This window comes from Erpetoichthys calabaricus, chromosome 11 (genome assembly GCF_900747795.2).
Source record: "Erpetoichthys calabaricus chromosome 11, fErpCal1.3, whole genome shotgun sequence".
Taxonomy (NCBI): Eukaryota; Metazoa; Chordata; class Cladistia; order Polypteriformes; family Polypteridae; genus Erpetoichthys; species Erpetoichthys calabaricus.
Genome location: NC_041404.2, coordinates 47,801,975 through 47,825,065, shown reverse-complemented (window position 1 = coordinate 47,825,065; position 23,091 = coordinate 47,801,975). Strand labels below are relative to the sequence as shown.

Sequence of the window (23,091 nt, the reverse complement as noted above, 5' to 3'; positions counted from 1 at the left end):
TTTCTAACCATATTCTTGTAAAGTATAGGGCTGTATTGCTTATTTTCAATTTTTTTCCTGCCGTATGCTTCTTAATTTCTTTGTCTGGAGGAAGCAGAGTTTAGCATAGTCAACGTCAGTGACATCTAGGCCTCAGCTCAATTTAGAATCGCTGAGAGCACTGTGGCTTTACACACTAATGTTTGGTTTCAAGGCCAACACTGTTTTGATTAAACAGCAGTTTTTTCAGTTGGTTGAACCTGATTTGATTAAAATTAGGCATAAAAGTACAGAAGGGCATAATAGGTTTCAAAATAAAAAAGGGACTCAAGGGAGTCTGCCTGTAGACATGCAAGACATTACACTGATTCATATCAGCATTCCCAATCTGGTTGTGACCTTGAATGATATGAATGCATCTACAACCAGTCTGAAAGTGGGTTAAACTGTGTTGGAGTCAACATTTGAGATGATAACATGAAAACCAGTGTAGACTGCATGTAGAAGAGATTATGTAACAAAGTTCAATTAACATACTGATGGCACAAAATAGCCCTTATAAAAAGTAGTGTGTAAAAACATCAACTTGAGTCAAACAAGAAAGCTACAACCAGAGCTGCAGAACTAGTGTGAGGACTATAGTTTATTAGTTTGAGAAATACACCAATTCTTGGACCTCAAGTCAATTGGCAGGCAACATGTCATATGGGTATTGTTTGGCAGTGTAAACAAATTTAATAGCTTGTGGAAGAGAACTGTACTAAAAAAAAAACAAAGATAACCTCAAAAGTCTGTACTTTGGTCACAATATAAGATTTCACAAAACTTTATGTGATGTCCTGTGCCAGAGGTCTGTGGCATCTTATGGTTTTGGGGCATCTAGTAGATCCTAACCAAGATGAACCAGTGGGAAGTGAAGTGAAAGAAAACTGTTACTAAGTTTAAACTGAAGTTTAGTCAGGTACAAAAAGGGCAATGCTAATAAGTAAGTAAAAGTGAATTTTCACATTTTAAAATTACACAAATAAAATTGTAGCAACGCAATTCACCATCAGGAGGTTAAAAATTTAAAAGTCAATGTATCAGAAAGAGTTTTCCTTCCTGTACAACCCCGCCCAATAACAGCTGCGCACCCTGTGTTGTTACCATGCTTCCATCTTCCAGGCTATTTGGGATGTTTTGGTAAAGACCCCAGCAATTTTGCACCATGCTTTGGTACTGCACTGCTGTAAACATTCCACATCAAATTAGCCCCTTCTATTCCAGCCATCCTGTCAACCCATCCATCAAAAGTAAATCAGCAGGTCTCTTTCCTCACTGACTAGTCCTATCTATTGCACATCTTCCTCTATCTTGATGTTTGACTCCTGCTTAATGCTCTCTCTGTCTCATCTGGTTTTCCTTCTCTTCCTCTGCCAGCACTCAACCTCTGTTTTAACAATTAATGTTAATTAGTGCTCATCCCTTCATCAATTGCCACAATGCTCTGTGCTGTGCTCTAATTAGCCTCAGATAATCTGGTTGCCTGATTGCATTTTGCACAAGGCACACTATATTGTTAATAATCAAGGAAAAAAACTGCTTTATAAGGCATATAAGGCTAATGACTGCAAAGTGCATCGTAGAGCATATGAGAACATGAGAGCAACCATTAAGAAGGATATCAGGGGGGCTAAATGACAGTTGGAGAGGAATATAGCAGATAAGGCAAAGAAGACCCTCAAAGATTCTTTCAGTGTTTTAGCAGCAAAAGAACAGTCAAGGAGGAGGTGAAGTGCATCAGAAATAGTAAGGGGGAATTAAAAGATACAGACAATGAAATAGCGGATGCCCTAAACTTACATTTTTCTGAGGTGTTCACAAGTGGATAACCTCCCAGAGGTAACAGGGACTACTAAGGAGGTACTGAGGGATTTTGAAATTGTAGAGGGAGAAGTACTGCTCAGATTAAACAGGCTGAAATCAAACAAATCACTAGGACCAGATAATATTTACCCTCGAGTTCTAAAGGAGGCTAGTCAGTACATATATAAACCCTTGACACATATTTTTAGGAAGTCACTGTGCACTGGAGAGATTCCGAAGGACTGTAAAATGGCAAATATCATCCCATTATATAAAATAGATGACAGGGCAGATCCAAGCAACTATAGGCCAGTAAGCTTAACATGCATCACAGGAAAATTAATGGAAGGAATTATTAAGGATAAGATTGAGCAACACCTGGCAAGGACAGGAGTTATTCAGTCAGCATAGGTTCAGAAGAGGGAGGTTGTGTTTTACTAATATGCTGGAATTCTATGAGGAGGCAACAAAAGAATATGATCAAAATAGAGCATATGATATTACTTATCTTGACTTTCAGAAAGCATTTGATAAGGTGCCACGTGAGAGGTTGGGCATCAGACTAAAAGAAGTGGGAGTTCAGGGTGATGCTTTTAGATGGGTACAGAATTGGCTCAGACACAGGAAGCAGAGGATGATGGTGCAAGGAACCTTATTGGAATTGGCTGATGTTAAGAGTGGTGACCAGCAGGGGTCAATGCAGGGGCTGCTGCTATTTTTAATATATATAAATGATTTAGACAGGAATATAAGTAACAAGCTGGTTAAGTTTGCAAATGATACCAAGTTCGGTGGATTAGCAGATAATTTGGAATTTGTTATATTATTACAGAAGGACTTAGATAGCATACAGGCTTCGGCAGATGGAATATAATGTCAGTAAATGTAAAGTATTACACATAGGAAGTAAAAATGTTAGGTTTGAATAACAATGGGCGGTTGGAAAATCGAGAGTAAATCTTATGAGAAGGATTTAGAAGTCATAGTGGACTCTAAGCTATCGACTTCCAGAGAGTGTTCAGAAGCCATTAAAAAGGCAAACAGAATGTTAGGTTATATAGCACAATGTGTGGAGTACAAGTCCAAAGAGGTTATGGTCAACCTTTACACAGTAATCCCTCGCTATATCGCGCTTCGACTTTCGCGGCTTCACTCTATCGCGGATTTTATATGCAAGCATATCTAAATATATAACGTGGGTTTTTCGCTGCTTCGTGGGTTTCTGCGGACAATGGGTCTTTTTACTTCTGGTACTTGCTTCCTCAGTTGGTTTGGCCAGTTGATTTCATACAAGAGATGCTATTGGCGGATGGCTGAGAAGCTACCCAATCAGAGCATGCAGTTAAGTTCCTGTGTGCTGCTGATTGGCTCAGCGATGGAGTGCTGCATTAACCAGAAAGTCTCATCTCACTCATTCAGCATTAACGTGCTCCTGCTACTGCTTCAGGGGCCGTGTCCAAGCGCCAACAGAAGATGCAAATGATTGCAGAAAAGGTAAAAGTTTTGGATATGTTGAAGGAAGGAAACAGCTACACCGCTGCAGGACACCATTACAGCATCAATGAGTCCACGATTCTTTTTATTTAAAAAGGAGGAAAAGCATATAAGATCTACGGCAGCAGTGTCCTTTAACCAGGGCACAAAACGAGTTGCAAGTGGACGTGATAAGGCAGTAGTCTGGATGGAATCTGCTTTAGGGATTTGGATTGAAGAGTGCTTGAAGAAGAACAACAATGGCGGTGCTACACAGTTGCCTGAAGAGGCTCCTTTAGAAGAGCTGTAACGCTATCCTTTGTTGTGCAGTAAAATTAAACTCATCGTTATCAGACAAGTCGTCGTGTCATTGTTGGTGAGTAACCATAATTAATTATCTACGTACAGTACTTATTACATGTACATAGTTTAGTGTCACTGTACACACATTTTACTGTATACAATTTTTCTTGCATTGTACGTATTTATTGCTGGTGGCCTGTCTGTCGTAATGGCTGTAACATATTTGATATCGGAGACGCTCGATATCTTTAAAATAATATTTAGGTTTTACTGTATATAAACTGTGTTTACATACATAATTTCAACGAATCTTACCTAATATCTAAGAGAATACAAAGGGTTTATACTGTATAATTGCGCGGGAAATGTTTATAATAGTGTAGGAGAGTTTATAAGGGCTTAAAATATATAAAAATAACCATATGAACATATGGTTTCTACTTCGCGGATTTTCACCTTTCGCGGGGGGTTCTGGAACGCAACCCCCGCGATGGAGGAGGGATTACTGTAATGCACTGGTGAGGCCACATCTGGAGTACTGTGTGCAGTTTTGGTCTCCAGGCTACAAAAAGGACATAACAGCACTAGAAAAGATACAGAGAAGAGCGACTAGGTTGATTCCAGGGCTACAGGGGTTGAATTATAAGGAAAGATTAAAGCCTTTAATCTGAGCCTTTACAGTTTAATCAAAAAAAGATTAGAAGGTGACATGATGAAATTGCTTAAAATTATGAAAGGAATTAGTACAGTCGATCGAGACTGTTATTTTAAAATATTTTATCAAGAACATGTGGACATAGTTGGAAACTTGTTAAGGGTAAATTTCGCACAAACATTAGGAAGTTTTTCTTCACACAAAGAACGATAGATACATGGAATAAGCTACAAAGGAGTGTGGTAGAGAGTAAGACTTTAGGGCCTTTCAAAACTCGACTTGATGTTTTTTTGGAAAACTAGGAGGATTTGCCCCCTACTCGCTTCGCTCACCAACCCCTGTGTTTGATTAATCGGATATACAATTTTAATTTTTTTTTTCTTTGGAATTGTTTCAATTTCATTATTTGTACTTTTACTTTAAAGCTTCATTAAAAACAGTATTTTTTTGGAGACACATTGTGACAACGCAACGTACAACTGCTCGTGAGTGAATATTGTTTCTGTTTCTCTAATAAATAATCCGACTTTTTCTAATTTTGTCCCTGTGATTTATTGAATGTCATAGCAAACACTACTCTCACGGTAAACTGTAATAATTTTAATAAGAATGGCATGTCACGATCTCCTTTGGTGTATAATGTTATTCGTGGAATATATACATTACCTTTCTTTTTACCTGTTAAAATTTGCATCGCTTCTCCGTGACCGAATTGTGTATTCTTTGAAATTTAACTTGTCATTGCTTTAACTGTTCCGGGACCACAGAGTCTCATAGCGTATGGTCCATTATTGTGTAAATCCACGTTTTGTGCATTGAATGATGCGAATGCGAAAACACTTTGTTGTTTACTCTTTGCCTTTTATTTCTGACCTCGATTTTTCCTGCTATTTTTTCCAATTACACCTGGTTCTGATGATTAATCACATCTGTTTACGGTAATGCGATCTTTTCTATCTTTTCTTTGATACTGTAGCAACTGACATGATCCATCCATCCATTTTCCAACCCGCTGAATCTGAACACAGGGTCACGGGGGTCTGCTGGAGCCAATCCCAGCCAACACAGGGCACAAGGCAGGAACCAATCCTGGGCAGGGTGCCAACCCACCGCAGGACATGCACAAACACACCCACACACCAAGCACACACTAGGGCCAATTTAGAATCGCCAATCCACCTAACCTGCATGTCTTTGGACTGTGGGAGGACACCGGAGCGCACGGAGGAAACCCACGCAGACACGGGGAGAACATGCAAACTCCACGCAGGGAGGACCCGGGAAGCGAACCCAGGTCCCCAGGTCTCCTAACTGCGAGGCAGCAGCGCTACCCACTGCGCCACCGTGCCGCCCACAACTGACATGATAAAGGGTCACAAAAGTTTTACTTGGACAATCACCAACTTCCTAACCCCAAACACAACTTTCTAGCACCCTCTCCAACACCCCCCCTTACCGCATCAATCAATACCCCGCTATCAGTCTTCCATGCTATACTCCGCCCTCCCTCAATCGGACCTAAGAGTCACTTAAAACCAAAAAGCCCTCAACCTGGCTGGGACGCTACAATACTTTCGAATTTTACTACTTTCATATTCTGTACCTTTCTCTGCATGTGTATCGCGCCATCGTTTGTTTGAGCCTTTCGAATTCCACTGCTTTCATAATCTTTTATCTGCCTTTTTTTCTCTCCAACGTCTTTGGGTCTCTATTCTCCGTTTTGTCCTTATACGCTTTATATGTGCTCAGAGCACATGATCTGTGTGTACTACACGACTGAGTGTTTTTTGATGGGTGAGCTCTTATATGATATCTTTTGTAAGTAGGGCGTGTCTTGCAAGAATCTCATGTTCCACAATCTCTTGGAACCAAGTCTCATGTTTACGGTCTCCGCGAGAGACCGTGGCAAGTCTCTTTTGTCTCGCGGGTCTTTTAAATGTCTTCCAAAAACTTCCCAGAACATCACGTATCGTAGCCTTGCTTTTGCTTTCAAGGATTTTTTTTATAATAGAGAGAAATAAGTGGATAGGACTGGCAAGCTTTGTTGAGCTGAATGGCCTGTTCTCATCTAGATTGCTCTAATAAAAGTCTATGTATCTTCTAAACTCACTTATCCATAGCAGTAACACAAGAAGGCTGGAGCATAAACCAGCAATCACAAAGTACAAGGCAGGAACTGTCCCTGGACAGGGCCCCAAGCCCATTGTAGGGTGAAAACACACACACACACACACACACACACACACACACACACACACACACACACACACATACACACACAGGGGTCAATTTAACAAGAGCATGGGAAAAACAAATAAACAAGGCAGGGAGCACCTGGGACTTGAATCCTTGTCTCCTTGGCATGAGGCAGCAGCAAGAACACTGTGCTACACTAATTATCAGGCATACATTCAAATTATTTCAAGGAATATTGTGTTCTAGTTCACAATTTAACATGCATAGTAATGGAAACCAGGCCAAATGAACAACCGTAAGATTTAAACAATAACAGAATCATTTTTGAAATATTTCTTCCAATTTAAAATTTGGTCCTAGTCTTATGCACATTTCTAATTATGAATTACAACATATCTTCTTGCTCATTGTTACTTGTCCCTTCAAAACCTGTCTTTTAACAGCAGATATTGTTACAAGAGTTTGGCATTTTCACAGACATATTTAACAACTCACTGAGAGAATAAGTGTTCCTCTTATTTCTTCAAAAATACAATAATTCTTGTGCCAAAAAACACAAGTAAACCGATTAAAATATTATAGACTGTTTGGACTCACCATTGTTCACAGTCCTTGTGAGACTGGAGCTGGGACACATTAAAATATTATCCCACATAGTTTTTGACAACTTTGAGCTTGCATACCGTCACAATCATGATATAGAAGATGCCATATCTCTTGGATGTCATGTCATCCTTGAACACCTGGATAATACAAACTACCATGCCAAAGTCCAGTTTAGTACCATTAAAACAGATCATCAAGTTCATTGACCTAGGATTTTATGTCACCCTCTACAATGATTTTGGAGTTCCTAACTGACAGGTCTCAGCATTCATCAATAGAGTCTGTCACTTTTTCCATGGAGATCCCGAACAGATCTGCTTGTCCACCTGCGACTAATGGGTTAGACAAAGCATCATGCATATTATTAAATTAGCTGATGACACCACCATCAACTGCTTGATAACCAACAATAACCAGCCATCTTACATGTAAGAAATGTGTCTTTTGACACAATGGTGCCAGGACATCAATACCTTCCTTAATCTCATCAAAACCAAGAAGTTAGCCATAAACTTTAAGAAGCAAAAAGGCAGATCTGTCTTTACGTTCAGAGGCAGATGCTTACCAACACTGTCTGGTGCACAATGAGGTTTGTTCTCATTGGCTGTATAAATTGCAATATTATATCTGATCAGCTCAGGACCACAATGCACTACAGAGGGTAACATGGTTGGTCCAGAATATGACAGGCACACAGCTCTCTTTTTTTCAGGACATTTATGACCCTTCAGTGTTATTAAAAATTTTAGCCATCCTGCACAATCACTTTTTTTACAATATTCTTTCAAAAACATCCATACTCCAGAAAACTATGAGACAGACTTTACACACAGGTCATAAAAAGTTAGAAAATGTATGCATATTTGTTCACCAACTAAGTTAACTGATATGAAAGTTCTTAGAATCTTATACTTTTTAGAACTTCAGCTGTCACGTTTTGTTCATTAAATATTTTTGCAACAATGAGTCACATTCAAAAATAACAATAATAACAACATGAAATTATAAATGATAATAGACTACATTAAATTTGTGCTTTTTAACAGCACTTCATAATGCCATGTAGTTAAAAAAAGTAACCTAATAAGGCTTGAGGTGGTTTTATAGTTTTTATACAGAGCAAGTTCCAATTCCAGCGATGTTAAAATGGATTTGCCAATGCTTTTCCATAGATGAGTTTCAATTTGAGTACTTTATACAGCAGTATCTCTTCGAAATATCACAACAAAAACTGAAATGTTGCAACAAATTTCTTTAAAAAATAAGGGTGCCATTGTGGGCTGCATTGGTTTGAGCAGACAGACTTTGATATCACAGTAGGTGCTTCTCACACAATATACAAACGCAACTAAAACCATTCAGCATCCTCATACTGACATGTACTGTACATGATTGCTTCTTGACGCTATACAGTCAAAACATTGTCTCTGATTTTCTTCTCGTCAGTGTGCAAATCTTCACTAACTCCATTTACAGTATGTATATACAGCATATTAACATAGCAGTTGTTTCTTGTGTATACTTCGTGTGTGTGTGTGTGTATATATATATAATGTGTAATAGATGAACAGGCATCCCAATGGAGGTGGACCCTGTTCCGTTAATGGGACGACAGACTGACACAGGAGATGGTCTTCACCAACTATATGGAACATGCAGCCAGAATGGTGTCATGGCAGAGATAGATGGGAGATTCTTACCTGGCTGCGAGACCGGTACAATGGATGGACACTGGGGGGCATCCTGGCTGGAATGGTTAGTATTCCTTTTCCCGGTTGGTAGGCCAGGACAAGTGGAGGAAATTCGGAGACTGCCTCCTGTGCTCCCATTGCTCCCCTTTATACTGTGACGAGGGTATTTTCTGTTTAATACAAGAGCTGGACTGAATCCGGGACTCTTGCCCGTGTACTTGTGTTAAGGGATTGGGGCTCAATTGCACCCCTAGTGTCGACAACTGTATATGTTATATTTAATCTACTGCATGACACTGCATTCATTGCCATTTTCTCTGTTCTTTGTTTTGCATTACTGTCATTAGTTTGTGGGAGACAACAGTTGTAATGTATAAGAATGGTTGATTGCTTCACTAATTTCAGCACTGTGGTAATCCAGAGGCACTAAAAAATATTGCAATATTTTTCAGGACCTGTTTTATAATATCACATCCTGGATCAGCCTTTTTTTGAATTGCGGAGCTTGAACTATCACTAGCAAAACAGAAAGGCTGCTTTGTTAAAACTGACAAATTATAATGGGATAGATATTTCTACTGAACCCCTGTGCTCCCCCTAGATCTAGAGTTGCAGGGATTAGAGGGCTGTATGGGACTGATTTTTTAAATACCTCTCCCACAACTCCAAAGCATCTGTAACTTGTGGTGCCTGACATTACTATTACATGTTAAAATTTTGAAACATTCACTACAACTTCTGTGGAGGAAAAGAACTAATCTAGGTGGAGAACAGCAAGTTAATTTTTTATTTGTATGTACAGATAGATCTGGGTTTAGAAGACTTTAAAAGATCTCTGGGTAACAAAGCAGCTGCAATTAGCTTTACACTGTACCGAAAAAAAGACTACATCTGCACATGAAGGATAGCATAAGCTAAGCTTATCTAATGACCAAGGTCATAATGAATCAAGAATAAAAAGACAGTTCAGTTTCTCTCACAGCTGCGAGTAATTGCAGCCTATAACGTCAAATTAAGTTTACAGCACAGCTAGGTATATGAGTAATCTAATCATTCAATGCGCTTTAATACTTGGAGAAAAACATGGCAGACAAAAGTAAAATCAAGTTACATAAAAAAAAAAATACATATAGTATTCATAATGAGACCCCACACATCTTTCGTAGCCAGCACCAACAGCTGGTTTCTTTTCTTTACAAAGACAATGGAAAATGACTGTCATATGTCAGATTTTATATGGGTCTTTAAAATGACTTTAAATTTCCTATTTTACTAACCCCTTGAGTGTTGGCAATGTTCATTTAGTTAACAAATTTCAAACCGTTTTAAGTAAAGCTGCTTGAGTGATTGCAGCATCTCCTACTGTCTATATTTTGACTGGCTGTAGTGTTGAAACACATTACCATAACAGTCCCATGTTATCCCACAGTTGGCTGGTCAGTCCGACAGCACTGAACTGATATTCAATAACACTGCTGAACATGTCAACTTCCTGAACACAAAGGATTTTATTTGCCGTTCTAGTTTTCATCTAGAAATGAAACTAGTGCTAGCCTAGGCTTCGTGTGCTCTACTTTAACACTGTATTCTGTATCATTAACTTTGTACTATCGTGATGAACACTAATAATACCATCCTGATGAAAATAATAAATGCTCAAATGCATTTTATGTATATTAATTTCTAATTACTTTGGAAAAAAAAATGATAATGACAAAGGAAGCACTCACTGATCATTATAATACAGCTTTTAAATCATTCAGCCATGCAATTTTGTGAAACACATACAGACTCTTAGCACCCCCAGTTACATAAAAGAGAAAGTGGCAGTAACATTACCAGTTCTAGCATCTGGTACTACAGGGTAGTGCAGCAAAAGCACCTCATTTCACACCAGGATGTCTCATTAATGGGTCTCAAAGTAAACAGACAGAAACATCTAAACTCAGATCTCCTTGGCACATTTCAGCAGCAGGTGAAGTAACTTTTGGCCGCAACCTTTTATTACTAGAATTTTTTCCTGACTTTGCTATTACAACAGTTGCTATTCATCAGCTATTACACTTTTGCAGAACCTTTCAGTGATGCACAGCAGAACACAAGACATTTTAAACATTAACAGATAACCTGTGCATGTCCTAGCATCCCCAATTCCAACTTATTCATTGTTCAGATTTTTGTACAGCTAAAAAGCATCGTCAAGCCCAGTACATAACTCCACTTCATAAACAGTGGGTAGCTGCACCTACGGAGTAAGTTGGGATAGATACCCTTTTACAACTCCAGACTGACAGGCTGGTTGAGAAATGTACCCATATCCTCACTACTCAGCTATGCCTTGCTACCAGTGATGATTATTTCAACTGGGTTGGTCATTTGCCACTTATTTTAAATGGTGTGCCACGGAATCATACAAGCCTCTAATAACTATTTTGGCCAATCCTATTTGGTTTTATTTTTGCTGGACTGCAAATTAAAGACATCTGTGTCCTTCGAGTTTACATTACCTCTTGATATCCTGACAGGACCTCAAGGCTCTGAAAATCTAAGGAATGAAGGATGCTGCCAGAGTAGCACGCAATTTTCTGTGCAGAAAGTTTACTGTATATACATCATTTGGGTTTACAGGCCCAGAAATGGCAGCCCTCCACACTTGACAGCTTGTGGGAAGGCTCCTGTCAAATTTTTAGAAAGATAGAAAGAGTATGAGAGGTGATCTACTAGCTTGAGGGAGAAGGGTCTTCCTTCACTAAGACTGCCTGGTTGGCTATTAGGGTTGGGTAGCCCAGACAGCCACCATGAAGACGCTTACAATATCTTTGATGCTCTTTTTATTAACCAATCAAAATCCAAATGTATCAAATAACTTTTCTGCCATTGTTCTGCATTGTCACTGGTCCCTTCCTGCTATCAAACCCTGAAGTAAATCAGGTTAGACCAGTTTTTCTATCTACTAAACAGACTGTGTTGTAGATAAGGAATTTAGTTATGGACAGTGCAGCATCTGGCAGACTATTTGCATGTGTTTGACAACAATCCTGCCAGAAGGACCTTCACAGAATCTTTTTGGAAGTATGTTTTCAGTGGCTGAAATGCCCCAAATGATGATGATTTAAATTAAAGAGAGCACTATGAAATTTGTAATAAAATTCCATATAATGGTATGTGTGCAGTAAAATGACTAATGTACTGTAGACTGAAAGAAAGTCTACAAGGATGCCACCATGTGTTTTGAAGAAAGCAGATGTGTGTAAGTATGACCTCCTCTAATAGGAGAGAATACAAGTATACCAAAATAAAGAACTTAGTGACTAACCTTTATTTAGAAGAGAATATTATTTGTTTCAGAAGAATTTCTTGTCACTCAAAACCTCAAAGTTCATTTACTACTTGGAGCTAGAGATTGATTTGTTTGGTAAAAAAAGCTAATTTACATAGGGTTTTAAACGGAGTATCCAGTGTGGTGTTTCTTGGTCATAAGAACACAAGAAATTTGACAAACTACAGGAGACCCTTCAGTACATCAGGCTTGTTTGTTCAGCTAAAAGCTAAGCAGTCCCAATATATTATCCAGATACGTCTTGAAGGTTGTGAAGGCTTCTGCTTCAACATGTCTGATTAGTATGTTCCAGATTCCTGCATTCCTTTTAGATGTGCTTTTTGGCTTTAGTCCTAAATGCACTTTCCTTTAATTTCCAAATAACCACCTTGGTAGTTGATATAATATTAAACTTTGCACCGTATAGAAAGGACATTTTCCACTTTGTTACCACGGCCTAACGAATATATATTATGCTATGTACCTAGAATTTTCACCATAAATCCAAATATATTTCAACAAATACATATTTTAAAGGAGTACTCCACTCTAAAATAGTCGTCTTTTTCATCTGTTGCTTACGCCGTGTTGTTTGTAGCAACAGGCAAAAAATAAGAATTTAAACTCACAAATCACTTGTGTCACATAATCCACATGACAGCTATGTAGTTGCATACTCACAACATCCAAAACGTGTAAAAATATTGTTAAATAAACCACTTCCAGAAAACTCTCTTATGTCACATAGAGAAATGACAACCAGCTTTCCAACTGAAGGCCACCCTTACCCCTCAATCACTGGGTAGGAGTTCTATCCAGTAACAGCTTGTTTATTGGCTACCATGGCACTTCACGTGATATCAGTACTGTAGGGTATGGTCTGAGAATATGCACAATTAGAGATTAAAAGGTAAAGTGAATGAAAATACAATTCAGACTGGTACATATCCAAGATGCTTCAACAGGCAGAAAACAGATTCTCTGCAGCAGATGAACAACCTGGAAGTACTGAATTTGTGGTTTAACAAACAGCAAATGAGAGGAGAGATGGGTCTTCAATTCAAAAGCTTGGTTCCATTTTAATGCACTTTCATTGTGCATAAATACATTTTTCAGAAGCTGTTTATGTAACAATAGTTTTGTTGAAATACATATTTAGAGCATTGAGCTAGATACCTGGATTATATGACATGAGTAACACGAGTTTTTTCATGGTTGTTTCAATATTGCTTTACTGTTATTTAGCATTGGCCCCCATTAATGTGTACTGAATCAGTAATTTTGTTATCTTTTTTCTGTATTAAAACTTCCATCCATCCATCCACTGTCCAACCCGCTGAATCCGAACACAGGGTCACGGGGGTCTGCTGGAGCCAATCCCAGCCAACACAGGGCACACAGCAGGAACCAATCCCGGGCAGGGTGCCAACCCACCGCAGGACACACACACAAACACACCAAGCACACACTAGGGCCAACTTGGAATCGCCAATTCACCTAACCTGCATGTCTTTGGACTGTGGGAGGAAACTGGAGCGCCCACGCAGACACGGGGAGAACATGCAAACTCTATGCAGGGAGGACCCGGGAAGCGAACCCAGGTCCCCAGGTCTCCCAACTGCGAGGCAGCAGCGCTACCCACTGCGCCACCGTGCCGCCCCCATTAAACTTGACATTAATAATTTTTCTCAATCACCGCAAACAAGATAGGGTAAGTAAGAGATAAAATAGTTATCATTTTTGGTGGATTATGTTTTTAATATAAACTTCTGAACATGAATTATTGGTTATTTTGACATCCTGGTGGTATATACAGCACAGGGAAGAGGTACCAGAACATGAGATATATAGCAGCTTAGTGGCTGGCATAATGGTTAGTGCTGCTGTTTTACAGATCTTTTGTACTGGGTTTGAATCATGTGTTTAATTAACTGTTGCATATGTGGAGTCTGCACTTTTTTTTCCATATCTGCATTTTGTTCTCAATGTCCAAGTTGTCCTCCTAATGTGGGTATGTTAGTAAGTGAACCCTGTGATAGACTGATGCCCTCATCCAGGGATAATTCCTGCCCCATACTGCACTGAACAGAACAAAATGAGAGAAGACCAGACAAACTGTAGGATTACCTTAACACATTGTGAACTCCAGCCATAATGCATCCATTGACTGTATCAAAATTGAGGCAACTGACGGCTCCATTAGTCTCAAGGACATGTTCACATTGTATACCATCTTCACTCTTAAAATATGAAAAGTGTACAATTTAAGAGAATTAAAGCAAAATAAGAAATATTATGTGATCATTTTTATTTAGAAATTTGAGAATCTGTATAATCCTTTCAGAGTATAAATTACATAAATTATATTTTGTTTGACTGACATTAATACACAAATTATTACAAACTTATAAATAAGACATTCTTGTCCCTATGCAAATGTGATTTTATTTTCACAATACCTTACAAATTAAAGAAAAAAGCATAAAAGGTCTGTTTGTATTGACTACAGTTAAAATCAATCATATCCATGACTGTTATATATTGCTTTACTGAATTTCATTTTAACTGGTTAAGCAGATATACGAGGACGAAAGATTTAGGGAAAAATACATATAAATTAATACTTCCATGAATACACAATGCAGGTGCTCACCTGGACATATTCAGGTGCTCAAAAATATGTTCCATACGAGGAAAAGAACTTACATTTGCCTATTCACATATACAGCAGGTAGCATGGGCCACATATTGAAAACCTCCTGGAATCTTTAATTTACTTGTCTATAGTGTACTGTATATTATGTGTACACAGAGCAGATTAATAAACACATGACTCTTACCCATATCCGTATTGTACCATCCTCTGAGCCACTAATCCACTTGTCTATAAGGGAATGCCACACAATGGAGGTAACATCAGATTCATGCCCTTGGAGCACATTGACCAGTTTCATTTCTTTGCCCACTGGGCTGAACTGGCGCATATAAATCATCCCATCACTAGATGAGTATGCAATCTCGTTCCTGCAAACACCACACAATTTCATTAAACATTCACATTAAGCTAGTAATAAACCTATAACCATTACACACTGCCTTTAAAAAAAAATCAAACTGAAAGTGTATTAAATAAAGCACTCCATTTAAATGAACTACCCGTAAATTATAATAAACACAACCTGAACAAAGTTCTTTTAGGACAAAGCTGGAAGTTAAAATTTGTTTTAGAAAAGGGAAGTGGTAACACTGATGACACAAAGGAAAAATATGATGTAAATTATATTACTGCACAGCCTTTATGCAACAACAGAGAAATATAAGTTCATGCTAAGAGGTAATAATATATTGTTTAAAGAGGTAAAGCATTGTAAAAGGTCTATGTGTAGGAAAATTCTACATAGAAATGCAGTGCAAACAAACAGCTTTTTTCTTCCTATTTAAAGTAGGAAACAGCCATACAGCCTACAAGCAGGGGGCAGCTGGTGTTTATTTAGTTGCCAAGGTTTTGCTATTGAGTAATAAAGTATAAAGGTTAATCGCAGTCAGTTATTATTTTAAGGCTAACAAGAATGAGCAGTAGAGTGGAAGAACGGGGATTTCAAAGTTCTTTTTTTTTTATTTATGTTAAAAACAACCTTATATCTACTCCTATATGTATTTATGGCAGGTGAACCATAAATATTCTGCAGATGAAAAGGTGACCACTGTGCATCAGCTACTTTAGACAGAAGCAGACAAAACCTTTTTTAACTATGGATCATTAGCGAAAAGAGCAAGATTTAGCAATGCAGTCTCTTCCTGAAGACTGATAGGTGGAAAGGGTAAGACTGGGATTCTGAAGAGAAACTGGTAAGGTCTATAAGAGTTTATCAGTTTGATATAGCTGTACCACTGACTTTTCTTTCTGTAATGTGAATAAAATGATGAACAGCTCTTGTGACCATCCTAAATGGAATTCTGGGATCTTACTGTCATGATTAGTGATGAGTGAACCCCGCTTCGCTTCAAGTTCACAGAAAAACGCAGCAATGTTTGGGAATTTGGGCAAAATACTTTGAAATCAATTTGGAAACAGAAAGTGAACAAGTTTTGAGTGGATTATAGTGGTGCCATGTTTTTCAAATGTCCCCGAGGCCTAGGGAAGTGTCTGCCAACTATGCTAGCCAGATTATTGCAGCCAAAAATATGACTTTAACTGCGAGGCAGCAGTTCTAACCACTATGCCACATTGCCTCCATGAGATAAAATTACAGTTCAAGTCCAAAATATTTCAGATCCTTTGTCTCTCTCTTTCTTTCTTCACATGAGCTACCATTACTAGGAATACCCAGCATTCACAGAGCCTGTATTGTAAGGAATCTGTGTTATATACTTGGGGGATGCTGTCCCTATTACTACCCAATCTGCTCTACATATTCAATGCGCATAATCTGCTTAAGCCAGCAGTGAAGATACAGCCTACAATGAATCTATGCAGAACAACCAAGAATTTTCATAATATATTCATTATGGTCAGCTAATGTACTCCTCAATTGAAAATTGAGGAGTACAAGTACAAGTACAAGTTGTGTGTCAGCACGCACTGTTTAGATTGGCTATGCCAGGAAGTGTAATTTTGAGGTTTTTATTTAATGCTTCCAGGGTACAAATCTGGATGGAGTACCATATAGGAAGTGATATCATGCATGAGTGTATACAACATAAATTATTCACACATGTACGAAGCAGATCAGGCAGCACCATAAAGTGTTAGGTGGGGTGCGCTTATAGTACACATGCAGGAAAATTCTGCACAAACGTGATGCCTAATCAGGCAGGTAGCACAGATAAAGTAGTGCGATTCCCATCCAAAATGCTACAGATTTGTGATGTCATGCTAGCTTCTCAATGCATCATGAGGCACTGGGAAAAAAAAGGTTTGCCTAAGCCGGCCACATTGCAAATTTTCAGGGAAAAACTGGGTGAACCCAGCAAATTCATTGCAAAAAGCGCATTGTTGAATTTTGAAGATCAGCACTAGTCATGATCAGGCTCGTTTCCAATTCTTTTTATTAACTAAAAATTATTTAGAACTTGTTAAAGAGATTTATAGGGCAATGAATCTCATGGTTACATCTACAGTATTTTGGTGCTTAAAACATTTTTAAAAATGCTGAACATAAGTAGCATTCTCATTTTGTTTTTGTTTTGGGAACTGCCTTTGGATGCTTGTGGGTTGTTGCTATGCTGTTACTGGGCAAGGTCAAACAAAAGTGTGCAACATGTAACATATCTAAGTCTAGAAGTTGTGCTTTATTGCATTCAACCTAAATCTGTAAACTTTAATTCCTTAACTTTTTAAAAATGTTTTTGTATAACATTTGCTGACTCTGCTTTTTGCCTAAAAATTTAAAATTAATGTTTTGGATTTGGTTACATAAGTGTGTGTTTATTGGTTTTTGAATTCCCACCATCTCTGTCTGACTATTTTTGTCACATGTATTGAACTTTAGTAATTTGTTTTTGATTTCCTGGTTATAACCCACCATTTGTTGCTTTGGTTATTCATTTGCTGATTGCTCTTCTATCTAAATTCAGCTACTGTACTGAGCAGTTAGAACACCTATATACATAAGTAGGTGCATATTTTTGCAAATTTAACGTGGCCAGTAGTTTACTGACTATTGGTTTATGCCAACTAGTGTCAATTAGGCACAATTGCATAACTAAGCTGAAAATGCCCTCTCTGACATGACTTTACAGTAATTCAATACTTCAGTACTCTAACAGGCACTAACAAAAATCTAAACAGTTGAAATAATTCTGATTCTTACATTGGTAAGAAACAAGTTGTATACATACACCTGTCTTCACAGGTGGCGCAGTGGTAGTGCTGCTGCTTTGCAGTAAGGAGACTGTGGAAGATTGTGGGTTCGCTTCCTGGTTCCTCCCTGTGTGGATAGCGCTTTGAGTACTGAGAAAAGCGCTATATAAATGTAATGAATTATTATTACATAGTTAAATATTTAAAGGCTGTAATCACTTTATGAAAGAACCTGAATTATCTTAATTGGGGTACAAGAATAAGAAGACAACATATTAAGTTAAACTTACTTCCATCTAACAATAGTGAGGAGCTAAGAAATATAAAGTACAGCAAACTTTGGGTTAATTTTTATCATTCTCATTCAAATGATATATTATATATATATATATATATATATATATATATATATATATATATATATAGTGATATGTGGCCGGCCATTCATGGGCCAATACCCCCAGGCTGCCAGGTGGAGCCCTCCTTGCAGTATGGAGGATGCCGCGAATGCCAGCAGGGAATTCTGGACAATGCAGTTTTTATCCCCAACCCTGCTGGATGCTGTGGGGGCCGCTGCAGGGAGGAACAAGGATTATTTGCCCTACGCCCCGGAAGTACATTCAAGTCACATGGACAGGAGGAATGACGTGCCTCCGGGGTGAAGAAGAAGAAGGATTTTTATCTGACCCGGAAGTGTTCCTAGTCACATGGACATTGAGGGCGAAACACTTCCGGGTCAAGGACTATAAAAAGGACTGTGAGAGACCAGAGCGTTGAGCTGAGCTGGGTGGAAGGGTGGCAACGCGTCTGGGAGTAGAGGATTGTGATTGTTTATTGATTATAGTTATTGTTTATGAGTATTATGGAGTGTAGATGCTTTGTGCAGTTTAATATTGTCCAAATAAATAATTATTGGACCTTTACCTGGTGTCTGAAGAGTGGTCAGAGGGTTCAAGGGGTCGAGAGGACCTCAAACTGTCACAATATTATATATATATATATATATATATATATATATATATATTATATATAGTACAGAAATTTATTGCAAGCATGTTTACTTCAAAATGTGCCAAAGCCACAATCTTTATTATATACTACTGGCTTTAATATACTGGAAAGGAACTTTTAGAATTTGTTATGAAATAGCACAGACCCACCTCTTTGGAGAATATGCCAGATCCAGTATAGCTCCATCACAAGCCACCTCTTTTAATTCATGCCATTTTTCTAAGTCTGGGTTGCAAAAAGTGTCTTGAAGTTTACCAGCTTTCATGTCCCAAATGCAGAGCCGCCTGTCCCAGCCACCACTGACCTGAAAATGCACAAGGAAAGGGGAGAAAAAAGTCAATCAGTACTTTATAAGCAGGGCATGCATATAGCATCTATTTCAAATTTCTATATTAAAAATCATTCAGTCATTTACAACACACATCACGTTACAAACAATTAAACAAACATTTCTTTAGGATATAAAACCAAAAAAGATTTTTTTTCAAATGAAAACAAGAAACCTATGTTTATACATACATGTCAACAAAATAAATTACAGTTTAAAAATTACATTAACAAATGCAGTGTATGTATAAATAGGTATTCCTTACACTAGTCACAATCCCACTATCTGTTTATGAAAGGCAGAGTTCCATTCTTGAAGGCATGCCAGTCCAAAGGGGGCCAGTCCTGCATATGCTAAACACAAAATTACTATGAGAGTCACCTAATAACCTGAAAATATTCTTTTCGATGGCAAAACCAAATCCCACACATACAATAAAATAATGCAGACTGCACAGAGAAGATATGTTGATCCAGACTCAAAACTGAGTCCACATGGACTGCACTTATCCTAACACAATAACTAATTTCTGTTCATTTTGAGACATCAGGTGGATGTTAACAACACTGGGGCACCACAAGGAACAGTCCTGTCTCCTTTTCTCTTCACTCTGTACACCTCAGATTACAAATACTGTATAACACCAGGTCATGTCACATGCAGAAATTCTCAGATGATTCTGCACTTATGGGGTGTATTAATAAAGGGGATGAGACAGAGGAGAGGAGTCAGATGGATAAGTTTCTTGGGGAAAACAGAATTGTCTGCATCGTAACATCAGTTCCTTGGTTTTGCTGGTAATTGACTTTTGCCACACCAAATAGTCTCTATGTCTGGTCACAATTCAAGGAGTGGATGTAAAGGTGGTTTACTCCTACATGTACTTGGGGGTCCACATTAATGACAGGTTGGACTGGTCTCAGAACACAGAGGAACTGTATAAGAAAGGACAGAGCAGACTATTTTTCCTTTGGAAACTGTGTTTCTTTAATGTGGGAAGTGACATTGTTCATGTCTCCCATAACTTTGTGATAACTAGTGTGATTTTCTATGCTGTGGTGTGCTGGTAGCATAACTTCAAGAGAAGCCCACTGAATCAACAGGCTAATTAAAAGAGTAGGCTCAGTTATAGGATGCACTACGGACCCTGTGGAACTCACAGCAAAAGAGAGAATTAAAATAAAACTGAGTGTCATTATGAACAATGCTGCACATCCTCTCTTTGACAAACTAACACTGTGTACTTTCAGTCAAAGAATTATTCATCAGAAGTGTGTCAGGAAATGCTACTGGGGCTCATTTATACCAACAGGAATATGGCTACATAATGCCTCACAGTCAGAATAATTTTCTTTTATTTAAATTTTCTTGCTTTACAATCTACACACAGATCACAGGGTAAATACACCCTGCAGGCTTCATCAACACCTCTTCCAGCACCAACTCAAGTTTTCCTAGTTAGACTACTATACACATACTGGCTGGACCCAAACATGCTTAGCTTGTTTGAACAGAAATTCCACTTGCATTGTTATGAAGTGCAGGTGAATGGCTGTTGGAACCTTTTAAATCTTCCCATATTGCATCAGGGGAGCCAAGCAAAGATTCTTCCAAAGATCTCCAAAAGCCATGCACATAAGCTAATGGATATAAGCAGCAAAGTGGGTCTCATGGTTGTTGTTAAGATGCTTGAACATCTTTCAGTATCACTCTGTGACTCACACATCTGGACCCTCTGCATTGATTCCCAGAATGGCTTTGTCTATTCTGAGAGTGCAGACATATGTTCATGTCTGTGAAGTGTACCTCTAGATTCTTTAGACCCAGCTTGTGTAAAATATTAACTGGCCAGGGGACTGCTACTACTCTGGTCCTACATGCTCCCCTTAAATACCTTGATCTGTGACATTTTTTATTAGAAGATATTTAACACTACAGAGCATTTTAGTTAACTGTCCTAATTTAATCCAGAATTTCACAGATCTAGATCAGTTTTACTCCCATCTTCTTAATAAGCACAGATCACTCAATTTTCAACCACACAGAATTTGAACGAAGGAGTCCCTTAGTGATGCTAATTCTGTCTTCACCCATGACATAGCAAAATATAAACTGCATAGTTTTTCTTATGACACTGCAAGAACTAGACTGACCAACAAAAATATAACTACATACAGGAAGGAAATGGCAGATCTGATAAAGTGGTGAAACATCCTGCCCCTGAAAGACATCAAGACAAAAGACTTCACTGTAGACTTCAGGAGATACTGAAAAAATCTGCTGTCACCATTAATGCAGCATTGTTGGGTAGAGTTAGTGTCATCTGTTGGTTAATTTGGGATTTCTTTCATCTTTTCTTCCCTTTTATTATTGCCACTCATTTGTTTATATTTATTTGAATTGTCCATGTTCAAGTAGGCGGCACGGTGGCGCAGTGGTAGCGCTGCTGCCTCGCAGTTAGGAGACCCGGGTTCGCTTCCCGGGTCCTCCCTACGTGGAGTTTGCATGTTCTCCCCGTGTCTGCGTGGGTTTCCTCCGGGCGCTCCGGTTTCCTCCCACAGTCATCTAAATTGGCCCTAGTGTGTGCTTGGTGTGTGGGTGTGTATGTGTGTGTCCTGCGGTGGGTTGGCACCCTGCCCAGGATTGGTTCCCTGCCTTGTGCCCTGTGTTGGCTGGGATTGGCTCCAGCAGACCCCCGTGACCCTGTGTTCGGATTCAGCGGGTTGTTCAAGTATTGGATGACATGGTGGTGGCTGATCCAGATTTCTGTGTCTGACTATCGGATCATTGTCCATGTGGAGTTTGCATGTTCTCTCTGTGTTTGAGATAGTCTTCTTTCCACATCCCAAAGGTGTGCTTATTGGGTTATGTGATGACTCTGAATAGACTGCATTTGAATGTGGAGGTGTTTGTGGGATTAGGACTGATTGCTGCAATGTACTTTATTGTATATTGCTAGTATGTTAATTACAATGTATGTCTTAATTTGATCTATGCAACACCACAATTTAATCACAGAAGTCTGCAAAGACTTTCTTGGACTATATTTTGTACTTGTTTGCAGTGTGAATTGTGGGACTTTGTTGTATATAAACAGGTAGATGTGTGCCTTTCTAAACGATATCCAATCAATTAAATTTGCCACAGGTGAGCTCCAGTCAAGTTCTAAACACATCACAGGGGAATTAAAGCAAACAGGTTGCAACTGAACACAATCTGGCGTGCATCACCAGTGTCTAAATAAAAGATTTCAGTTTCTCATTTTATGCTAAATTTGCAAACCTTTCTGAAAATATTTTTTCATTTATTATGGTTTATTGAGTGTAGATTACTATGATAAAATGGCAAGATTAAATCTAAAAGTAAAGTAGTTCATCTACACTGAAGCCACCCAAGCTATATTCATATCTTGACACATTTTTCAGGTTTTTAAACAGTTGTATACTGTAAAAACATGAAAATGAATCACCTAAGTAATAAATCCTAGAAATGCTTGAGTCTGTTAGCATTAGCAAATCTGGAAATGATTAGGTAAGGTAAGCAACACTACAGGGTTAGGCAGTGATGAAGCCCAGAATTAGCAGCTGGGTGGTGTTGATTGAGTTCAAATATATTTTAACAGTTTATGTATATTAAGCTACAGAAAAGATGCCTGGTTAGCATCTTAACTTCTAAAAACAAAGGACAGTTCTGAACAGGGTGCTGCTCTTCATAAAACATGTATACAATAAAGCTAACAGCACATAAACTTGTTGAAAGTATTCTTCAATGCATAACAAATTAAATTATGTATGTGTTCATGTAATTAACAAATATTCCAAAGTAAATAAAATAAAAGGAGTCGTGATGCTTTATGAACCTTCATCAGAAAATGAGGAAAAA

General features: G+C 38.4%; 1 protein-coding gene and 1 long non-coding RNA gene across 3 annotated transcripts in view; one reads left to right on the top strand and one right to left on the bottom strand.

The window, feature by feature from the left end:
• Positions 1-23,091, bottom strand: part of LOC114660396 (uncharacterized) — an 81,524-nt gene that overhangs the window by 2,702 nt on the left and 55,731 nt on the right. For both annotated transcript variants that reach the window (XM_028813074.2, XM_051934212.1), the window contains exons 14-16: positions 19,031-19,185; positions 14,908-15,091; positions 14,195-14,307 (exon numbers count right to left, since the gene is read on the bottom strand). In XM_028813074.2, coding sequence (XP_028668907.2) covers positions 14,195-14,307; positions 14,908-15,091; positions 19,031-19,185 — 452 coding nt within the window. The remainder of the gene's footprint in view (positions 1-14,194; positions 14,308-14,907; positions 15,092-19,030; positions 19,186-23,091) is intronic.
• The window catches only part of LOC127529698 (uncharacterized), a 40,864-nt gene continuing 33,427 nt past the window's right edge, over positions 15,655-23,091 (top strand). The window contains exon 1 of the long non-coding RNA XR_007936320.1: positions 15,655-15,916. This is a non-coding gene — a long non-coding RNA (uncharacterized LOC127529698). The remainder of the gene's footprint in view (positions 15,917-23,091) is intronic.